At 38.6% G+C, this 23,988-nt stretch overlaps 1 protein-coding gene and 1 long non-coding RNA gene across 9 annotated transcripts in view; one reads left to right on the top strand and one right to left on the bottom strand.

The window, feature by feature from the left end:
• Positions 1-16,162, top strand: part of LOC124186166 — a 155,320-nt gene extending 139,158 nt beyond the window's left edge. For 6 of the 8 annotated variants that reach the window (XR_006871580.1, XR_006871582.1, XR_006871579.1 and 3 more), the window contains one exon: positions 15,680-16,162. This is a non-coding gene — a long non-coding RNA (uncharacterized LOC124186166). Of the gene's footprint in view, positions 1-5,907; positions 6,056-6,989; positions 7,172-15,679 lie in introns of all 8 variants that reach the window. The other 2 variants (XR_006871581.1, XR_006871578.1) reach the window with 2 other exon arrangements.
• LOC124186165 (3'(2'),5'-bisphosphate nucleotidase 1) lies at positions 13,493-17,467 on the bottom strand. Its single transcript, XM_046577616.1, has 5 exons — positions 17,336-17,467; positions 15,772-16,235; positions 15,256-15,475; positions 14,893-14,977; positions 13,493-14,802 (listed from the first exon to the last, which is right to left on the bottom strand). Exons 2-5 carry the CDS (start codon positions 16,127-16,129, stop codon positions 14,545-14,547), a joined length of 921 nt encoding a protein of 306 aa, XP_046433572.1. The 5' UTR covers positions 16,130-16,235; positions 17,336-17,467; the 3' UTR covers positions 13,493-14,544.
• Positions 17,468-23,988: the final 6,521 nt, after the last annotated feature.

Here is a 23,988-nt window from a genome sequence, read left to right as displayed (position 1 = left end):
ACCGTTATTTCAAGCATTTAAGATCTCGGGCTTTGCACACTCTCTGTTTCATTTGCAACGATTAGTATCTCCGACCAAAGAAATCTTTCGACGCGAGAAACGCCAAAGGTATTCGTCCAAATTTAGCAAGCTCGTATTGTAATATTTGCGGTGTCATAGATTTTTGTTCAACGGATTCAATGGGTTTTTTTTTATCCTGTTCTAATCTGGCAAAAAATTGGAAAGCTCATTTTTACCGTATCGTGTAAATATGTTTGAATCGTTGATTTTGAAAGTCAAAGCGATAGTAACGTGGAACTTTTTTGATTTCGACTGGTAGAATAATTTTTATCATTTTTTTTCCGAACATCTTTGCTCCTCGTGCAAAAAAAAAGGGCGTGAATTGTTAATCCCAACTCGTAGATAATGCTAAATTTTTAACATGAAAAAAGTTGAAGGGGAGCGCGTACCCTGAATTTTTTTTCATGGGAATTTAGCATTGTCTATGGGTTGGGCTTACGAATTTAAAACCTGAGAGGGATTTTCGTGTCCTCAATTTCTTATTTTTTTTTTTTTCTTTATACTCTTACGGAACTTTAGCGAGGGGGAATGACAAGGTAGATATGGTGTAAAATAGGCAAGTAATATTATGAGATGTTTGAAGATGATGGGCGATATTGCAGGAAGATTTTGGTGAATTATTCGACATTCTTTCCTTTTTTTTTCCGTAACATTTCCAGGGATTCTTACGAATATTACAGGAATTTGCACAATGTTTGACGATGTTTCAAAAATGAAAGATTCATGTAAAAAATTTCGAACGTGGTTCACCCCTTTAGAACTTTAGCGTCAACTATGCGTTGGGGTTACAAATTCACCCCCAAATTCAGGTTTTTTTTTTCGTAGCAGTGAACTCGTGTTCGATTAATTTGAATACTAGACTCTCAATCTATTTTTGTCACAATACCGGTATTACAAGCTATAATTACACCTGTAATAGTTGATCTAGAATAGATTTTCAATATCTTCATCTTTGTCCAATTTTTCACCCCAGATTCCCGTATTTCGATACTTACAACGTGTGAAATATTTTGCGTAACACAGAAAGTTATCGGAAATCTGTATAACTTTGGTACGAGGCGAAATTTTGGTGAAAATTGGAGGGGAATAACCGTCGCGGCAAGATGAGAAACCGCCGGGGTGAAACTTATGGGTTTCGTGTCGACAAGTCGAAGGAGATAAATATACCAGAGCATACGCACATTGGGCGGTAATCTTGGAAATCCTCTGACACACGCCCCCGCTTAACCCACGGACACAAAACATCCCCAAATAGGATTACGTAGGGCGTTCAAAAAGTCTCGGAGGCACCGAACCGCCGAGCTGCAGGGAGGAAATTGAAAGAAAACCACCTGCTTTCCGTCGAGCTGACTAATTTCCAAAAGCCGAGAATTTCACACCGTTGCCTCGGTGGAAATAATTCCGACGCAATTTTTGGGAGTTTTTTCTTTTTTTCTTTTTTTTTTTTTCTAAAAAAATGAAAACACTTGGAGTCATTCGAGCTTGACGACTTTCTTATTTATAGTTTCAGGAATGATTTAGAATTTTTCATTGCAATTAATGTCAAAATGGCGGCATGACTCACGTAAGTAGCGAACTGCCACGTTTTCAATCCGGTGGCGCAGGTTCCTCGATCACTTTTTGTCCGATCGACTTAAAATTTTCGCACAATCTTTAAAACTTGCCTATCGATTCAAGATCGTGGCTAGATTTTTAAATTTCAATCAAAAAATTTTTTTCATAAATATTTTTAATAATAAAGCTCTCAAACTCAAATTGCTCCAAGTGTTTTCATTTCCTTTTTTGTTTTTTAAAAACTCCTTGAATTAGGTATGATTTTAGACCGTCCAAGCTCATTTTATGGATTATCGTTTTTTCAGATTATTAACGTATTGATGTTTAAAAAAATTTGAAAACTCAGAAAAACAGTGTTTTTTTTTTTTTGCCTCAGCTATTTTCATTTGGAATTATTTTCGAAAACAAAAATAGCGCCTCCAGAGTTTTATCATGTTCCTCTCTAATGTATAACCACGAATTATTCGATGAAAATTTCTACGACTATGAATTTTTTTTCAGAAATTGAAACACTTCGTATTATTTCGTGAAAATTTTTTAATCCGCGTGTTTTTTCACGAAGAATTATTACTTTTCTTTCAAAATTGCAGTGTCTTGTAAATTTGTTTCTTTTGCTTGTTTTTTTTTTTTTTGTGACTGAAAAGATACAAATTCTCCTTAAAGTTTACAACTTTTTACGACAAACTATGCATATAAATTACAATTTTGTACGAAAAGAGTTTTCTTTTTGTTGAAAAATTTATCGAAATGTTCCAACTTGTTTGAAAATTCGTAGAAGATCGTAAGACCGATTTTCACCAGAGTCGTCTCGTCGTCTTTCCCCCGATGGATTAGCGGCAATATCATCGAACGACAGAGCGTAACGATAAGGGTCGAGACGGACGGAACTAAGACCACAAACTCGCAAATCCGGGGAAGATCTCACTCGACGCTTGTCACCCCGAAGGCTGGGACAGCAAACAACAGCGAACCGGGATGCCGAGCCCTCCGTCTGACCCTTCAACCCCCGCAATCTATCGTGATGAAACAAGGACCACAAACACAATGAAAATCCCTCCCTCCTCTGCGAAACCTGCTCGTCCCGTCTTAGCTTTGGGAAAGTCCCCTAATATGCGGAGCCTCGTTCCTCATTTCGGGTGGAGCAATATTTTGGCCAATAACACAGCGGGGCTTTCTCTCTGTGGCTGGTGTGTTGGTCTCTTACGAGTAAGCGGTAACGTCTCTGACCTCGAACTTTCGAGGAAATCTTTTCATCGCAATTTCTGCGCGAAGACAAATTTTTACAAATTTTTATGCGAGTATAATTTCATCGAGTCTTTCGGGAAAATTATTAACGCATTTAAGGTAGCGGAAACTTTGTAATTCTTTGAATAATTCGAGTTGGTACTTTTAAGAATCTTAGGATAAAGTTTCAGGACTCTGATACTCTTTTTAAGAACCCCTGAATTTTTGGCTACTCACTGAATCTTGTAAAGTCATTTATGGATTCTTTTAAGGAAACTGGTTGGCTGAAAATCGATACTTTTTATTGATTGATTACTAGATAATTGACCGTTGAGTCAATATGAAATAATTATATTTCATTTGTAAGATGGGAAAATCTTGAAAAAGAAGATAAAGAATGGAAAATACTGGAATTATAATAAAAATAATTTTAGTTCGATTTCACTTTCGATGGCTCATTTGATTAAGAAAATTGTTTGCTGTTCAGTTATTGCAACAGATTTTCGAGATTTTTGTCAATAGTTTCATTATTTTCAATTTTTGTATTTTGAACACATCTTCGTAGCTTAAGAGCATGATAATTTGACAAATACTCAATTTACAATTATCGCATAATAAAATGAATATAACGTAACAATTTTCTGGTCAACCAATTCAAGCCTTACAAAACCTACAAAATCTTATGAAATAGATTTGAATCTGTCTCCTCAAATCGTATGCACTAGTTCAACGTGATTAGAATTAATTTTCCATCCACCGAATCGAAAACCTATAAATTTTTCGAACCCCGAACGATCGTCGAGTGTTGTTTTTTTTTTTTTCCCTCGAGTTTGGAAACCCTACGGGTACCTTTAAGACGGTATAAAACGTTAATTTCCTGAAGTATACCTGAGATAATTCAAGCTCTTTCATAATTTAACCCACAACGTCGAGTTGGGAATAATTCTGAGAGTGAGAAAAGTGCTTCAGGTAAATACAAACGCCACTTTACAAATTCCGCGGTTGGCTAATCTTTGCCTAAGTGAGCTTAACTTTTCCGCTTCTACTCATGGCGGGAAGGGAGGTAATATAAACGTTTATCGCACCTAGAAAGCTGAGCTTTCGAGCTTTGCGAGGGCCTCCTCCTACCGTCTCGTTGGCAAAAACATCTTTGACAATAAAACGATAACGCGAACGAGGAAACTTCACCTTGAGCTTAACTCTGGTCAGTGAACTTGGACTTTTTTCGACGATGCGAGTGATGATCCGGTGAAATTTCGGGCGGGTGTAAAAAACTGGAAGGGCAGATTGTCTGGAGGACTGAAATATCGAACTTTCAAAAACGCGAAAATCTGAATCGTAGAATTAACGAACCGTAGAAGGTCCAAGTATGGAAAATTCAAAATACTGAAAGCCGAAATAATAGAATGGCAAAATATAGAATCTTTATGCGATTCTATATTATTTAGTCATTCTACATTCTACATATATTTTGGCATTCTACATTCGTCCTTGCTGACCTTTTTTATATTTCCATCCTTCTACATTTTCACCTGTACCAGAAAATGTAATTTCCGCAAATTGTAACCAACCATCCCTTTTTTTTTTCATTAGAGCTTTGGAAAATATTTTTTCTCGATACGAAATACGTAAACACAATTCCATTCATTGATCAATGTATATTTTTTTTTATTTCCCTAAAGTATTACGTAATCGGATACTTGTTAGTTCCGAGAATCATACCCTGCAAAAATTACGACCAATTCGAATAATTTGAAACTCAATTAAATGTACGGATCCCTTAAATTTTTACACGCGAAAAAAAAAGATTCAGCATTGCGGAGATTCCAAACTTTCGTTTGTTCTTTTTGTTTTTTCTAACGTTACGCTGATCGAATGTAAATTGTCTCGAATTACGAGTCCGCGAAATCCAAAATAAACATGCCGCAGACCGAGTGTTATTTTTTTTGGTCAGAAAATGGTAAATTTCTCAACCCTTGAAAATCCAGCTATAGTTTAACGCTGCCGCAGATGCGGCGAGAATTTCACATCACTCCGAGATAAAGTCTGCGGTTCGGGGATTTGAAATAACCGTGAAAACAGAAGGTAATCGGTTTGTACGTGTTTTGGTACGTGGAAATTCGACTGGGGAGCGAAAATAGAATTAGGTTTTAAAATTCCGCTTGCGGGAAACACGCGAGGATTGTGTGACTGAAGGTCTCAAGCAGAGACGGCGACGAGAGAAAATTCCGTTACCCAGGTTCTGGAAAACAGACCGAACTGCAGCAAACGAGTCAAACTATTTTTCTCACAATTTTCCATGCAATATTTTACACGCCATTTGTGATTTGCTAGCGGATGTTTTAATAAAATGAATTCAAACATGCCAATTTAAATGAGTAAAGAAAACAGCAAATTCTCCCAAATTTTTGTCGTGGATTTCGCCTTCTTGTTTTATGGTCGAGAGAAAAATACGCTTCTTACCATTTTTGATTTGCGAATTAAATGCGAAAAAAATCAACGAACCCGCTTATAAAAGACAACCTGAATACCTTGATAATTTTATTTAAAATTTAATTAATCATATGTTGAAGAATTGCTCAACCTTATCTCGAATTATTTGTAGACTTTTTTTTTTTTGTTTCAACTGTTTAACGAAAATTGAGGGAAAAAATGAGTTGACCATTTTTTTGACTTGCTCAACAATACTCAAGTTTATAAAAAATTTATACAACATATCGTTACCGGCAATAATAGTTGAAAAAAGCTCCCAAATCAAAGGAAAAAGCACGGTTAAAAGCTTTTATTATCGAACGAAGCTGTTGTAGCGAAAATCTGGTCCAGCGGTGAAACTTTTCTCAAACGAATTGCGGACTTCCGACTTACAGACGATCCAGGATTAACCGTACACGTGTGTATATCCATACACAGGCGAAGGCGATTCATCCGAACATAGAATAACGAATCAGCTTTGGCGTTTGGAGTTCGGCTCTTCCGTAATAAATTAAGCCCCGAGAAAAAAGCCCTGCTTTCATACTCAAATCCCGTTTTTTTTTTCCTATACGGATTTACGTTGCGTCGAGCTTTTAGTCCTGCATCTGCGCCCGTATAACGCATCGTGACGAAACAAACGGTGTTCGTGATCTGCGTAAAAATATGCCCCTTACCTCCATTCCCTGGAAAGCCGGTGACCGGTGGCACTTTGTGGCGATATGAAGATAAGCGAGGAAGAGGAAAGGTAATGTGAGAAGAGAGAAGACAAAACTGGTTAAACAAGTAAATAGATGAAAAAAAAAAGAAAAGAAAAGAAATAAATAAAATAACTAAATCAGGATAGAATAGAACAAAATAGATCAATAGATTAATATGACTGGGGATAGAGAGTCGGGTAATCTTGTCAACAAAGAGGAGTGCATAGGTAGAGAAAGAGGAAGAGAGAGAGAGAGGTAGCTTCGATTTCTTCGACCGATGCTAGAGGCGAGGATTGAAATGGTCCAGGATTCCTCTTAAGGCGAAGAGTTAACGACAAATTAGTTTTGGCAAAAAAACAGTAAGAGAAAAGTAGGAGGTGAGACGGAAGAGAAAACCAGACGCTTCCACGTTTCACTCGGTGATAAAAAAACAAACGTAGTATAAAAAAAATTAGAGATATATAGATAGATGGATAGATAGAGGATTTCATTATTATGTTCATTATTATTATTGTAACAAAGGGTGAAATGACTCGTCTTACCCCCTTTTCTAACGATCTAGTAATCATCGTGGATAGAAGCTCGTGTAAGAGCTTCCATGTGTTACGAAATGAATAAGGCCAGCATTGTTGTAAAAACAGTCTTGTTACCTACTTTAAACTGTAAGCACGGATTTATTTTTCTCCAAACATTTAATTTCGCTGGCTGACAATTCTCACTCAATAAGTTCACGAACCCAATTCTTTATTCCGTAACGGATATAGTAATGATAAATAAATAAAAACAGATTCATAAACAATTGATAAGTAAATGAATGGACGATAAATTTCTCTTTTTTTTCAATAACACAAATAAGACAACAGTCAATAAATAATAAATAAATAAAACACAGCCTGGGTATCACTAGAGTCGTGGAAGAGCCTCCAAAGGATAAAAATGGACTTTGGGTTTGAAAACTTGAAGAGACAGAGTATTTTTCAGAGAGAGAGAGAGGACTGAGAATATCTTTTGAAGGAAATCTGAGACCTGGGAATTCGCCTCACCCTGCTTTGTGTACATATGGGGTAACTTAGGGACATAACCGAAGCGACTGGACGGACTCGAAGTCAACGTGTCTCGTAAATTATTCCACGGAGCTTGCAGCCCTCGATCATCAAATCCTGGTGAGATATCATGGATAACATTCGCAATGCGGATCAGGAAATTCTGTCGGAGCATATGTGCTTGCCCTTTTACCATTTAATCTTGAAAAATGCGAAAACATATTTTATGATTACCATCTTTGAGGGAAATGCCGATCAAATTTGGGTAAGGAAAAGCTTCGGAGCTGATTTTACGCAACGTTGTAAAAAATTGTACCCCCTTTTTGTTTTATACAGATAATAATTGCACGTAGAATCTTGGATTAATTTTTTTTTTTTCACGACACATAAATAAATTAAATTCAAAGTTTTCAGTGATTGAATTAACTCTCTTTCATTATTCATTGTCAGATAAATTTTACCGACGTCGCCGCTATTCACATTTTTCTATATTCTATTGAGTTGGCTGTTATTCCAGACATTCCTTCAGTTTTAGATTTTTCACTCAACCGTTTTTCTTGTAATCGCAGAAATTTATCGTACGTACCTGCAGGCTCGGTGGTGAAAAGTATATGGAAAAATCTGTTTATCCGGCTTGTTTTCTTTCTTATTTCTTATTGACCAGTGTCATTTTTCTGATGTTTATTTCACCAGATCTTCGCGTGACTGCGAAAAAACGTTTATTCTTCGTAAAGATTTCGCACTTGATCATCTCCAACCCCCTTCTGGGTTACGTCGATGACTTATTACACGCAGGCAAAGAATACACATCGTCTCTTCCTGGAGGACATATATCTCAACTGTTACAGTGCCGTGTGAGAGAAATTTTTATTTTCGGTTACCGCTCAGTCCTTAACTATTTTCATTTTTTACCACGATCGAAAAATATAGTTCCAGGTAGAAAATGAAAATTAGTTTTCTAGCCGTTACCGGAAAGTCTAGTATCCGTTACTATTCTTTCTCGTTACGATCACTGTTGCTAGATTTTCTTGCAACCGTTGCGAAAATTTAACGCTCGTGCAAGAATAAATTAACGTTAAAGCCTTGTTTAACTAAAAAAGTAGAGTAAACCTCAGAAACTGATTTTGCGTTGCAATTACCAAAAAAGGATCGACGATAGCGCAAAATGGTTACGCGTACCTCGTTTTTCGTAATTCCAACAATATTCAAACAGTTTTTTTGACGATACCTGTTTTACTCAATTTTTCTAGTTACTCTAACAAATGAAATTTTTCTCATATATATATATGGTTGACGGTTCAGGCGAAGCTAGGTTTGCATGTATATCGCCGTTGCAATTCCCTCGAACGTATGTCGGTCCATATCCTAGATCCTACATACGTGTGCTGCTGCTGCTGTTGCTGCTGTTGCTGCTGCTGCTGTTGCTGCTTCTCTTGCAGAGGCGTAAACCTTAAACGGAGGTCGTTCGCGCCAAGCACCGCTCATAATTTCAAATGGACGCGTGAAAATTTTCATTACATTAGGAAGGCTGTTTGCCGTTTTATAGCTTAGCCAGGACAAACTACCGTGACTCGAACCAAGCTGCGCGAAACACGTTATTATTATTGCTGGTGTTATTGTACGGTAAATATTTAATTGTTACCATCCCACGACGCGTCGAGGGGTGATAATAAAAAGCCCAAAAATGCGCAACAGATTTATCGGTCGTTTGATTTACTTCTATTTTCATCCTGAAATATGTGCAAAATTTGTTTTCACAGCTGTTTCTACTAATTTTCGCTACACGAAATGTGTAAAATGTATAAATTGATTTGAAATATTTTTAGCAATGATTTCAGATCGATCAACAATAATCGTCAGTAAAATTGCAGGTATGATCAGTAATTAGTTTGATATCGTGAATCTGATTTTTGATTTTCAAATACTGTCTCACCGTAACGTCATTATTGTCAAGAATTTATCATCTGGATTGTAAATATTAATGGTTTGCGAATTTTTTGTTGTTTTTTTCTCTTTTGTTTTTTTTTCGCGGTGAAATTTGAGGACGGCGTTATTGTAGCAAAAAATTAGCAACACGGAGAGCAAACAGAGTCGAGTTTACGAATAATCGTAGTTTTTACAGGCTGAAAATTTTTCACAAAATAAACGAGATCAAATGAGAATAAAGTATTGAATCTTAGAACAGAGAGAAAATCTTTATTCTTTACGACGTTAATTAAGCTTTCCAGATCCATTAGCCTTTTAAATTTAATTTGAACAATACTTTTGATCAAGAAATCTGCATATTATATGTATCAGGAATTTGTTCGGCATGTTTGCAATGTATAATATACAAGGTGGTTATATTTTGTCGGAATTTTGAACTGTGGAAACAGCTTTATCTTCGAAGCAACGGGATTTTCAGATTATACGGTGAGAAAAACCGGGCGAAAATCTTTCTCTCGATATCGTTCAGCTGGCTTTTCTTGCTTATTATTGTAGCTGACGCTTTTCAGTTTTATCACTGCTGTACACTGCACAGCAGCAGTAACGCGTTGTGTCAAACAAAAAGTTTGAACAGGGGATCAGAGTCTTAAGGAGTGCCGAAACAAGTTTTGCTTAAAGGACTTACCGATCGAATTCAACGGTAACGAGATTTCAACCGGAACAGATTGCTTCGGAATCTAGTGATCACGCTTTGCCAGTTTTTACAGATCTCACAGATTCGGTCATCTAAGCAAATTTTTAAGCTAACCGCAAAGAAAAAAAGAAAAGAAAAAATCGGCCATTCGAAAACAAGTTTTGGACTTATTTTATTTCGTTGCTCATTCGTTATATTAATTATTTAATTCGAGTCTGAGAAATTGTACTGATATCAGTTTCAAAGAATGATGAAAAAATAAATTTTAAAAACAAAAGATTCATTTTTTGAACTGGATAAATTTCATCAACTTTTCATTTTTCGCATAGATAGTCTGATATTTTTTTTATTTAAAAAACTCGTAATCAGTGTCGCTGAAAAAATTGTATAAATAAAATACATCAACTTTATCGTAAGTTTCTTTAATTCTGTAACACATCAATGTGAAACAGAATATTACTAAATAAGATTTGAAAACTTGACCATTAAAGTCGATTCAATTGAACTTTTTTTATTTCATCTTTATTCCATTGTTTTTTATTGTTTCGGTATTATTTTCACCAACTTGTCAAAGTTCGAACCCTGCTCGAGAGTTTTTATGCGGAGAGATTAAACACTGTACCAGTAATTATTCGACCGATCAATTCTCCCAACTTAAGGCGCCAGCCAGACCTTTCTCCTTTAATCTGTATTTACTACCGATGATCTCAACAGCCTACTGCAGACCCGCCTTTAAGCTGCTGCTAACTGGCGCTTAAAAGCGGGCGCTTACAATAACATAAAGCTACATTATGGCCGAAGACACAAAACCCGAGTGGAGCCACCCTCCTTTTTGAACTTCTTAATCGGCCCGTTTTCTTCAACCCTCAAATTTAATTCTAACGATTACACAGCAGTTAAACGTAGCTTTCTTCTTGCCGCCAATTATATTGAACCGTCTAGCTCAGCTGATGGAGAAGACGAGAGAATAACAAACGCTCGGTTTCTCATTTTCTTACATTTTTTTTTTTTTTGTTGAAGAATCGGTCGTTCGGATGCTGAAACGATTTTTATACATCGAAAACTGTACTGAGAAAAATTTTTAGTTCCGGTTACCGCTCAGTCCTTAACTATTTTCATTTTTTACCACAATCGAAAAATACAGTTCTAGGTAGAAAATGAAAATTAGTTTTCTAGCCGTTACCGGAAAGTCTAGTATCCGTTACTATTCTTTCACATTACGATCACTGTTGCTATATTTTCTTGCAACCGTTACGAAAATTTAACGCTCGTGCAAGAATAAATTGACGTTAAAGCCTCGTTTAACTAAAAAAGTAGAGTAAACCTCGCAAACTGATTTTTCGTTGCAATAACCAAAAATGGATCGACAATAGCGCAAAATGGTTACGCGTACCTCACTTTTCGTGATTCCAACAATATTCAAACAGTTTTTTTTTAACGATACCTGTATTACTGAATTTTTCTAGTTACTGTAACAAATGAAATTTTTCCCAGTGCTGAAATATTACTTTTTCTGAATTCAGTAGTTTTTTTAAACAACCGAACGTATCATTAAAAAAACGAATGAATATCAAAGTTATTACAGATTCAAAAAACTTAGGTCGGATTATTCGCCGACAATGATTAATTGAAAACTGACAAAAGGTCGACAAAAAACTCAAAAGATTGACTTGAAGTAATTCGAGTTCAACGATTAACGTACGAACTGATTTCTATGCTCTGAGCTGCAGCAGCGGCAGCTACTCGGGAAAAATCTATCTACCTATTTGAAACGGTTTAAGTTCAGCTTGGCTCGTGAAGAACAGCTTAGAAGCACCTCTCGAAGGTTAAGTGCCTGGTTTTTTTCGCCACTTTATTTTCCCCGTGGTATAAAGATCCTGAAACCTTTAACCGTGGAGTGGCGAGAGGATAGATTGTCAGAGGGCAAAGAAGATAAAGCAGTTTAGTTCGGTTTGCATGCACTTGATTTTTCTTTAGAAATTTATCGCGAGTTACGGTGTTTATTCATTTGAAAATTATTTAGGTTACCTAGAGTTCTCTGGATTTGACAAACAATCTATTAAAATAACTCCAGAATTTTTGTCTATTCGTTAAAAGAAATGACCGTAATTAATGAAAATTCTAAATTCTATATAAATAGTAATTCTAAATTATTTCTGTTGGGCTAAAACAAAATAAGAAGAAAAAAAAATTCACAATTCTATTATAAAGAGAAATTAAAATCCTTCAAAGTTGTTTCTTTCTCTACTATTATTTATTGACAGCATCGAAGAATCTCTGGATTTGTCTACCATACAGTTTATAAAATAAAATTATTCCAAGTTCTTTGACGTCGTTTAAAAAATAATCAGAGTTACTCGGAACAGTTTGCATTTGGTTAAAAATCACTCGATCATTCGAAATTCTCTGTATTTCTCAGATAGGTCTTAAAAATCATCGAGAATTCTTCGTAAATCGTTGAAAATTGTTCGGAACGACTCAAAATTATTCGGTTTAATCCAAAAATTCTTGGATTTGTCTAACTAATCGAAATTCAACCGAATCGGATTTATCAACCGAAACATTATGGTACCATCTGTTTTCAAATTTAAACTTATCCTTTCCGCATTTCTTGCTTGTTGCCTCTCTTCCTATCGTGCAATAATGGAAAGAAAAAAAAAAAAAATGTTCAAAAAGAAAAATAAATAGACCTGTAAAAAAGAATACTCGTAATTCCCCAGAGATTTCTCACTTTTCGGTAAAATCCGCTTCGTTTCACAGGAGCTTTGATCTCGAACGTTTCATACATACGTGCGCAGAGCTCATCCATCGCTGCACACGTATCATGTTTAAACGTAACCTACCGTGATATTTGACGAATGAAAGAAAATACCGACAAGTGTATGAAGACAAGCAGAGTTTCCTATTTCGTCCATCGACGCGTGAAAAATAAAAGGAAGAAAAAGTTGTGAAAAAAAAAACAGGTAAAAAACAGCTTCGTTGCGAAAATCCTTTGACGCGACTTCTATTGAAGGAATATTTCCTGCGCGACGTAACGTTGGATCCCTCGACGAGAGTTCCTTGTGTGAACAGTGGTAATTAATATTGTCACCGTCTTTGTGCTGCAGTTGCTTGCGATTATAGCACAACTTTTGCGTTCCTGAGTCTAGACGGGATGGCAGACAGTGGTTCGAGCTGGGCGTTGAGCGAGTTGAGCCGCATTGTTTCACGTTCCGTACCAATCAGACGATCTCAATTTACCCAGCGAAGCAAGTCGTACCGACTTGGAAATTCTTGGATAAGATATTCCGGAATATTCTGTGTCTGAAGATTTAACCGTGCAAAGTACTCGATGCATTCTAATCGTCTCAATCTTAAAATATCTATCGCATTTCGTAAGGCAAGCTGTAATTGTTCCTAATCAAGAGTTGACTATGCGATCTCCGAATATTCTGTCCAATCTGTTCAATCCAAGGATTCAAACTTCGACTTTTCTTCGTACAGGATAGCAACTTATGTTTGATTACAAAGTTGCAAGGTGCAGGGAATATTTTCGATCGAATAAAAAGCAGTTTCCTTCTTTACCTGCGGGTGGGATTTTGACATCAGGAGATCATTGCGTGATCTTAGGACGGAACGCACTTAGCTGTCGGTATAACAGCGAGCTTTTCACGGTAACTGACGTACGTGATAACGCAATTTGATACCTCGATATGTCGGTGAGTTTGACTAACGGTATTATCTAGGCTTCTAAATGTTGCGGACTGACATATTTTATTTATGGGCACGTTGTTGAAAACTTTCGTGTGTTAAATCATAAAGCGTTTTGAAAGAATTCAACCTTCAATTTATTACATGATTTATTTTGTAACTTCAAAATGATACATAAGAAATGACATGATAAATTACAAAAGCACGAATCGTCAGATATACTAGAAGAAAAATCATATACTTCACTATACAGTTGGTTATATGATTATTGATGACAGTACCTACATTATCATTCTCTCACTTTCTATACCGTTTACATTTTCATACTTGCATTTGTAATATAATTCAAAATATCTACTCATTTAGGCCGTACTTCCTTTTGCCAAATTTCCTGATACCATTTCAGTTGTGCAGAAACATTTAGTGTTAGTAATAGAATATTTGAAGCTTCGTTTGTGCCGTGTTATCGGACGAAAGATATTCGTTCTACGATGTTTTACCAAAGAGATACTTGCAGATAAATTCTTGTCATTTTCAGTTTAAATTTCTATTTAGTCAGAGCACTTTTTCCGATGCTTCATCGCCGGTATTAAAAGAGTATTTGCTCCCGCTCAATATTCATTAGAATTAGGTGAAGTGAGTAAAAAAAATTATGTCAAGTGTTGGTTGGAGCAGAATAAAATATTTCTTCGATTTTTATAATCTTTCTTTCAAGAAACAAGAATCTACCGATCTGACGAACATTTCTTCGACTGTAGGTAATTTAATTTCACTTTCGTATCCTGAAAACACTCGTTTAATGTAACAAACGTTGATTCATTTCGAGGTTCTATTTTTCATCCAATACTGGATCAAACGGATCTTCTAAATGGTCTTCTTCGATGATCAGGCGCGGGAAATCATTCATCAAATCCATATACCAAGTCGATACATTTATGATCCCAATACAAAATAAATAACTCTTCAATTTTACAACACGTCTTATAATAAATTCAACATTTCTGTGAATAAATTAACGGATTTACAAGATTCGGTGCACAATTTTAAGTGGCTCCATAAGTGCTAAAATACGTTCAAGAGTATTTAATTCTGAATATTCCATCACTCGTTGCCTTATCATGTCGGACGATTTTGGAATGATGTACCGTTTGAAACTACGCAAAAGCGCAAATCAGGAAAACAGCTAAGCCAGTCTTTGTTTTATTTCGTCCGGTATCTTCTTCAAGTACCAAGCATGTTGTTGCCCTGGTGCAGTGGCCAGCACCCCTCGGGTATTTGGATGACTCGTTTCAGCGTTGTAGGAATAACATTCGCCGTGAATGTCGGTTAAGGTTCCACCGAAAGCTCGAAGAATCGCTTCAGGGGCGCACGTGTCCCATCGCTTGCAGCCCGCGCTTGCAAAAACGTAAGCGTGAGCTTTTCCCTCCAGGAGGAGCATAACCTGGGAAACGGAAAAACTCGACGTCAAAAGGGATCGAAATGTTGACTAAATTTGGTTAGCAATCTCGAAATTCGTGGTATTGGAGTGTACCTTGTGTCCTGCACCACCAACTTTCAAGATTTCGTCCGCTTCCAAAGCGTCTAGAGCTGATTGAACCGTCCCATCGGAATGGGAACTGTGAAATATATGGAAATGAGGAGAATATTAGAATCAGTAAAATGTTTTGACAAACTGTGTAATTCGATATTACAGTTATTTCGGTGGATGTTCAGGACTTTAAGAGGGCTGGAACCGGTTGATTTGACTATTGAGTAGTAGAGAAAAATTTTACATCATAGATACACACTGATATAGCGTGAACAATATTCTTCTTGGGTTAATCAAGTGAACTAACAGGCGAAAAGCTCTTCCTCATTTATCCGAAATCTTTGTGGTTTCGATAAAAATACACACCGCGTTGTCGTAACAATCCTCTTTCCCTCGGGAGGAGGAATCAATTGGAGACCTCCAGTCGCGACCCCATCAATACCCCATAACGTTCGACCCAGGCTTCCGTCTTCAGGGTTCTTGTAATAAGGTTGATGAATAATCCCCCCAACAGCTTTTTCTCTAACTGCAACTCCAATCAGAACGGTCACGTGCTCCACAAGTCCTTGCGCGTATTCCGAAGTACCTGAAATCAGAAGAAACAATTTTTCGAATCAATTATACGGCAGTATCAAATCTGCATCGACATTGGTAGCATTGAATTGTCGATTGTTCTGCAATGTGTCACATAAGAATAGTAATGCTTGATTGAACGAGGTTTCCGATAAAAATTCACCGAGTGATAGCTTGTTAACTCGATCTGTAAGTAATGAGATTTTTTTTATTACAGCCAAAAATTTGGATCCTGGAAGCAGAAGAACGGTTGAAGAAGCCAAATTTTCGGGATCACCGCCGTTCCATAACTGTTACGGCTCAACTCACCGTCAAGAGGATCTACCCAAATACACAAATCCTTGTCCTCCACTTCTTCGAGATCCTGAGGAAGCCTTACGCCAAGAACCTGCTGATCAGAGTCAGTTACCACCCAATCGGAAGGGACTTCGCAGTTTGACGGTCCCTCTTCTCCGATTATAGCGACGTTGGGAAACTGCCTGCTGAGAGAAGCGACGATACACCTTTGCGCCGATCTGTCAGCTTCGGTTTGGGGATCGTTCTTTCCCTTGTTCACTATGTTCAGTTCGCCTCCGGTCATCACGTCCCTGATTATCTTTCCGGCACGTCCAGCTACTGTCACTGAGGATGCGACCACGCGCAAAAGAAGTGGAGCACTCTGCGCCATAGCGATGAAATCGGATGCCGGCTTGTCTGATTGCTGACAATAAGTGGACGAGAGACTGGAGTGAACTTTTCACGAGCACGTGTAACGACGGCTCGGTGAGGTCAGTCTGCAAAAAAATTTTAACACAATCGTTAGAAATCGCTTTTGAAGGCTGTGTGAAAGGGTCCAATGCCACTTGGGATTGGGATGTTTTTGCACGGCTTGTGAAACGCGATTCGATACTTCTTATATCTTTATGCTCGGTTTTGATCGTATATCTAATCTTTATGGCCGTGTGACTCAAGGATCGCGATTGAACTGCTGTTCGGCTTTGTGGCTGGGTAGAATTTAACCTCCGATTGAATAAAATAAATTACACAGTCTCGATCTGATGATCAAATGTTTTTTGAAGTGTGACAAAACTCGATTTGGAAAATAACAATGAACGATGTTTCGGAAATCGTTAAAAATAATTTCAAACTATTTGTGAATTGTGGTAAATTATCCTTTCAGATCGAAAATAGAATTAGGTATGTACAAAATGAGGACAAAAAATTTCTATTATTCCTCAATTTGATATCATGCCGACACATTTTTTCTACAAGATCATTTCAAGCCGTCGTGGGTTAAACTTTTTTCGATTTTTCTTTGATTCTTCATCGATACCAAATTTCTGATACTGGTTTGCAATGGGGAATAATTCTGTAGCATTTTGTCAAGACGAAAAAAAAAAAATTAAAGTACCGATCACTTATTTATTTTATTTGTGTCAAAGAACTAAATTAGAAGCTATGTATATTTTTTGAAACTATCAAATTGAACGAAAAAAATATTTCGTACAATATCTAGATAGAAATCGTTCTTTTAAATGTTTTACAAGTAAAAAAAAAAAGGTTAAAAACTATGATCGGTCTCAATTCATATTTCTATCGAAAGGTTACAAGGTTACGGTAATTTTCACCGTCCAACGCGTTCAAATTTTCCCGGCATTGAATCTGGAAAATATGGCGGCCAACGAATACTTGACAGACTCGTGCACATTTTGTGGGTAACACGATCAGACGATTCTGTCATTGAGACATAAATATGTTCTGGATTGTAATTCAATTTATTGTCGGAAGAATAGATAATGAAAGACGATTTGAAAAAGATATGAAGAATCCAATTGAAACACAACAGTTCATTTAACTACAATCTAAGGTCAAATGCATCGACGTGCTTACTAACCTGAAAACGGCGAGTACTTGGCGCCGCGCAAATGCCTGAAACTGGTTTTGCTAAGCTTAGCTGCACTCCAATGAGTGGTCGAGAGGTTATCTCTCTCGTTTTCTATGTCGGTCTCTCTTTCGCTCGCGCTCGGTAATCTGGAGGGGTTCATTTCCCAATGCATGATCTGCGCATGACGACCATGATAGATTCGTGGACAGAGGAGAAAGATTTTTATCCAGTTTCATATTGTTTTCATGGAATAGTTGATTAATTTATGATTTTTTGTGTTATTTCAGATACAATCTATGGAATTGAAGTTTCGAGTCGTGGCTCGACAACGTCAGTAGCATGCTTGAACACTCGCTTGAACCACAGTGATGCGCCGTGTTTCCTGCAATCCGCATGCGTGAGATAATGCTTCGAAGCCGTGGAGAGTCCACGAGGTGGTGCGACCTAGTGCTGAGGCAAGGAACAAATTTCGCCGTGGTTTAGAAACTCAAGTGATAGAATAGTGTGTGTAATTATTGAATAAATCAGAATATAGAATGATAATTACTTAGTTAAGTAAAAGGATTACCTGAATAATAATGTGTACACTTTAAAAATGTATATTTAGTGTTGAAACTATAAAATAAACTATGAATTTTGATCAATGATAATCTACCAAAAAATTTCTTTCCAAGGATGTTTGAATGATGGGTTTGTTGGAATAGCTGAGATTAGCTGACTAATAGAATTGAAGAATATAAAGACAGATACCTCTGAGTAAATTTTTGTGACCAGTCTTCGGCGCGCAAGTGTGCCCATGTGAGCTTAGGAGCGTAGGAGAGTTCTGCTGTACGGACTCTATCTGACGGGCTCGCACTGACATTCGTAGCAACCAAAGTAGTGTCGGAATGGAAGCTTGAGATTGAGTCCGTATGACGTGAGTACGTGAGACTACTTGTCGACTGCGACTTATCGTTAGAAATTTCGATCAGCTCCATCATCCCCGTCAGAAGACGCGTAACCGCGTCCATCGCCAACCACTGGAACAACCTGCGAGCACCTCCAACCACCGTCAACCACATCCTCCCAACTCGGACCACCTTCGTCCTCTTCGTCCACCTAGTCCAGGTCTTCCACCTCATCACCCCGCCTCATCGTCCTCGACGTCATCGTCTCCTCGACCACCGCCGATTACTTCCAACCACCACCAAACACTTCCTACCCCCACCAAATACCTCCTGCCAGCTCTCACGACCGCCCACCATTTCCGAACACCTCCAACCACCTTCGACCATCTTCGTCCTCCTCGTCCCCCTGTTCCATCGTGTATTCTATAACATTAATATTCATAATCATTCCGAAAACTTTTCATTTGCTCTCTCGATCTTGAATTTTCATAGGCATAGAATCGAAACGCTGTTTTAGCTGATCGCAAGTGAAGTATCTGCGTTGGGTGGAGGAGCGGAATTGTGTTTCGAAAAGTATTCGGATGGAAAAAAAATTCAGAGTACTAATTTTGAACGAGATGAAATGGATGCTTCGTATATGAGACAGTATTTAACGCTGCGTAGTGATTTAAAGACCTAAAAAGGTGATAGGGAGAGAAAGAACGAAGCTTCTTAACACTTCGAGTGTTTTTTAACACACATTTGAAAGATACGAGCAGAATTTTTCATCGCCAACTGTCGCAGAACGGCAGCGTTATTAGCCGACCCGTTCACTGAAGAATATATCTTCAGTCAACGGCTGACCATCGAAGGGCCTGGCCGCTTGAGTCTGGAATCGGCAGGAGAGACAAGGTGTGTATTTCTTGTATGAAATATGAAAGCTAAAATCATTACACACCATATCATATCATCATACATCACACATCATACATCATACATCATACATCATACATCATCATACACAGTATGAAAGGTCGAAACCAAAGTTTGGATGTCGGATGTTCAGAAAGTGACGTCACCAATCTCAAATCAGCTAGCCGAATTCCTCAGTCTGGAACGAACCGCGCTGTAGAGCGGACGGATGAGAGTCGCGCTCCGCAAATTTCGAGTACCGGGTTCTCAACCTCCCGCATCCCGCGCTTCGGGTCCGCTACGTATTTCGAGTACCAGGTTCTCAACCTCCCGGATCCCGCGCTTCGGGTCCGCTACGCGGTGAAACTCGACTTCCAGGACACGCGCTCCGTAATTTTTGCGCTCAAGGTCCACTACCTGCAGGAACTCGACTTCCAGAACAAGCGCTCCGTAGTTTTGGCTGTCCAGGTACTTGACCTGATGACTTTTGACTTTCGGGGGTAATTTTGCGTAGTTCCGGCTGTACAGGTTCGTGACCTCGTGACTTTTGACCAAGCACTGTCTAGTTTCTGCGCGGGTCTGCTACGCGGTGAAACTCGACTTCCAGGATAAGCGCTCCGTGGTTCCTGGTTCACGTTTACAATAAATTATTTCAATTCGTTTTTCGCGCAACCCCAAATTCGGTAGCTGTCAGTCCGCTAATAAAATTTCTCGACTTCCAGGATAAGCGCTCCGTGGTTCCTGGTTCATGTTTACAATAAATTATTTCAATTCGTTTTTCGCGCAACCCCAAATTCGGTAGCTGTCGGTGCGCTAATAAAATTTCTCGACTTCCAGGATAAGCGCTCCGTGGTTCCTGGTTCACGTTTACAATAAATTATTTCAATTCGTTTTTCGCGCAACCCCAAATTCGGTAGCTGTCAGTCCGCTAATAAAATTTCTCGACTTCCAGGATAAGCGCTCCGTGGTTCCTGGTTCATGTTTACAATAAATTATTTCAATTCGTTTTTCGCGCAACCCCAAATTCAGTAGCTGTCGGTGCGCTAATAAAATTTCTCGACTTCCAGGATAAGCGCTCCGTGGTTCCTGGTTCACGTTTACAATAAATTATTTCAATTCGTTTTTCGCGCAACCCCAAATTCGGTAGCTGTCAGTCCGCTAATAAAATTTCTCGACTTCCAGGATAAGCGCTCCGTGGTTCCTGGTTCACGTTTACAATAAATTATTTCAATTCGTTTTTCGCGCAAGCTGAAATTCAGTAGCTGTCGGTGCGCTAATAAAATTTCTCGACTTCCAGGATAAGCGCTCCGTGGTTCCTGGTTCACGTTTACAATAAATTATTTCAATTCGTTTTTCGCGCAACCCCAAATTCGGTAGCTGTCAGTACGCTGATAAAATTTCTGTAACTTTACAATCTTCTCATTATCTTTCTGGTAGATAATATCGATAATAAAATTATATCAAACCTTACTCATTATTTTTGATTTGTTCTCATGCTGAAAATATTTATTAGTATTCGTGGTATAACTCGAGGTGGTTGGCGGTGGTCGGAGGTGGACGAGGAGGAGGACGAGGAGGACGAGGATTTGTGCTGGGTGAGTAAAACACTTTTATAATATTTGATGGCAATTGTAATTATATTTCATCTGAAATATTACAAACTTGTCACTTTTACAATAAATTATTTCAATTCATTTTTCGTGCAAGCACATATTTAGTAGCTATCAATATTCTTATACAATCTATCATATTATTAATTAATTAATTAATATTCTTATAGTATTTGATGGCAATTGTAATTATATTTCATCTGAAATATTACAAACTTGTCACTTTTACAATAAATTATTTCAATTCATTTTTCGTGCAAGCACATATTCAGTAGCTATGAATAATCTCATACAATTTATTATATTAATAATTAATTAATTAATATTCTTATAATATTAGATGGCAATTGTAATTATATTTCATCTCAAATATTACAAACTTGTCACGTTTACAATAAATTATTTCAATTCATTTTTCGTGCAAGCACATATTCAGTAGCTATGAATAATCTCATACAATTTATTACATTATCAATTAATTGATTAATTACATCAATCCTTACACAATATTTTTGATGTGTTCCTATACTAAAAATATTCATTACTATTCCAGGTATTACCCTAGGTGGTCGGAGGTGGACGAGGAGGAGGACAAGCTGGACGAGGAGGAGGACCAGGAGGACGAGGTGGACGAGGAGCAGGCGGGGTGGGTCGTGGGAGAGGACCTCTCCTCTCCTCAGAGGAGGGGAGGGGGAGGGGCAGGGAAGGGGGAGAGGTGGGCGGGGAGGGGGAAGGGAAGGGGGAGGGGAGGGGGAGGGGAAGGGGGAGGGGGAGGGGGAGGGGGAGAGGGAGGGGGAGGGGGGGGCGGGGAGGGGGCGGGGGAGGGGGCAGGGGAGGGGGGGCGGGGGAGGGGGGAGGGGGAGGGGGCGGGGGAGGGAGAGAGGGAGGGTGGGAGGGCGGGAGGGCGGGCGGGCGGGCGTGTAGGGGGGCGGTACTGCTCTAATAACTTTAACGGGCTCATCGACATCCGTCCTCCACTCTCTCTCTCCCTCCCTCCCGCCCTCCCGCCCGCCCTCCCGCCCTACCCCTCCCCCCGCCCCCTCCCCCGCCCCCGCCCCCGCCCTCCCCCTCCCCCTCCCCCTCCCCCTCCCCCTTCCCCTCCCCCTCCCCTCCCCCTTCCCTTCCCCCTCCCCGCCCACCTCTCCCCCTTCCCTGCCCCTCCCCCTCCCCTCCTCTGAGGAGAGGAGAGGTCCTCTCCCACGACCCACCCCGCCTGCTCCTCGTCCACCTCGTCCTCCTGGTCCTCCTCCTCGTCCAGCTTGTCCTCCTCCTCGTCCACCTCCGACCACCTAGGGTAATACCTGGAATAGTAATGAATATTTTTAGTATAGGAACACATCAAAAATATTGTGTAAGGATTAATGTAATTAATCAATTAATTGATAATGTAATAAATTGTATAAGATTATTCATAGCTACTGAATATGTGCTTGCACGAAAAATGAATTGAAATAATTTATTGTAAACGTGACAAGTTTGTAATATTTGAGATGAAATATAATTACAATTGCCATCTAATATTATAAGAATATTAATTAATTAATTAATAGTATAATAAATTGTATGAGATTATTCATAGCTACTGAATATGTGCTTGCACGAAAAATGAATTGGAATAATTTATTGTAAACGTGACAAGTTTGTAATATTTGAGATGAAATATAATTACAATTGCCATCAAATACTATAAGAATATTAATTAATTAATTAATAATATGATAGATTGTATAAGATTATTGATAGCTACTAAATATGTGCTTGCACGAAAAATGAATTGAAATAATTTATTGTAAAAGTGACAAGTTTGTAATATTTCAGATGAAATATAATTACAATTGCCATCAAATATTATAAAAGTGTTTTACTCACCCAGCACAAATCCTCGTCCTCCTCGTCCTCCTCCTCGTCCACCTCCGACCACCGCCAACCACCTCGAGTTATACCACGAATACTAATAAATATTTTCAGCATGAGAACAAATCAAAAATAATGAGTAAGGTTTGATATAATTTTATTATCGATATTATCTACCAGAAAGATAATGAGAAGATTGTAAAGTTACAGAAATTTTATCACCGAATTTGGGGTTGCGCGAAAAACGAATTGAAATAATTTATTGTAAACGTGAACCAGGAACCACGGAGCGCTTATCCTGGAAGTCGAGAAATTTTATTAGCGCACCGACAGCTACTGAATTTCAGCTTGCGCGAAAAACGAATTGAAATAATTTATTGTAAACGTGAACCAGGAACCACGGAGCGCTTATCCTGGAAGTCGAGAAATTTTATTAGCGGACTGACAGCTACCGAATTCGGGGTTGCGCGAAAAACGAATTGAAATAATTTATTGTAAACGTGAACCAGGAACCACGGAGCGCTTATCCTGGAAGTCGAGAAATTTTATTAGCGCACCGACAGCTACTGAATTTGGGGTTGCGCGAAAAACGAATTGAAATAATTTATTGTAAACATGAACCAGGAACCACGGAGCGCTTATCCTGGAAGTCGAGAAATTTTATTAGCGGACTGACAGCTACCGAATTTGGGGTTGCGCGAAAAACGAATTGAAATAATTTATTGTAAACGTGAACCAGGAACCACGGAGCGCTTATCCTGGAAGTCGAGAAATTTTATTAGCGCACCGACAGCTACTGAATTTGGGATTGCGCGAAAAACGAATTGAAATAATTTATTGTAAACGTGAACCAGGAACCACGGAGCGCTTATCCTGGAAGTCGAGAAATTTTATTAGCGCACCGACAGCTACTGAATTTGGGGTTGCGCGAAAAACGAATTGAAATAATTTATTGTAAACATGAACCAGGAACCACGGAGCGCTTATCCTGGAAGTCGAGAAATTTTATTAGCGGACTGACAGCTACCGAATTTGGGGTTGCGCGAAAAACGAATTGAAATAATTTATTGTAAACGTGAACCAGGAACCACGGAGCGCTTATCCTGGAAGTCGAGAAATTTTATTAGCGGACTGACAGCTACCGAATTTGGGGTTGCGCGAAAAACGAATTGAAATAATTTATTGTAAACGTGAACCAGGAACCACGGAGCGCTTATCCTGGAAGTCGAGTTTCACCGCGTAGCAGACCCGCGCAGAAACTAGACAGTGCTTGGTCAAAAGTCACGAGGTCACGAACCTGTACAGCCGGAACTACGCAAAATTACCCCCGAAAGTCAAAAGTCATCAGGTCAAGTACCTGGACAGCCAAAACTACGGAGCGCTTGTTCTGGAAGTCGAGTTCCTGCAGGTAGTGGACCTT

This window comes from Neodiprion fabricii, chromosome 7, assembly GCF_021155785.1.
Source record: "Neodiprion fabricii isolate iyNeoFabr1 chromosome 7, iyNeoFabr1.1, whole genome shotgun sequence".
Classification (NCBI taxonomy): domain Eukaryota; kingdom Metazoa; phylum Arthropoda; class Insecta; order Hymenoptera; family Diprionidae; genus Neodiprion; species Neodiprion fabricii.
Note: the sequence above shows the minus strand (reverse complement) of the source record. Positions and strands in the feature narration are given on the sequence as shown.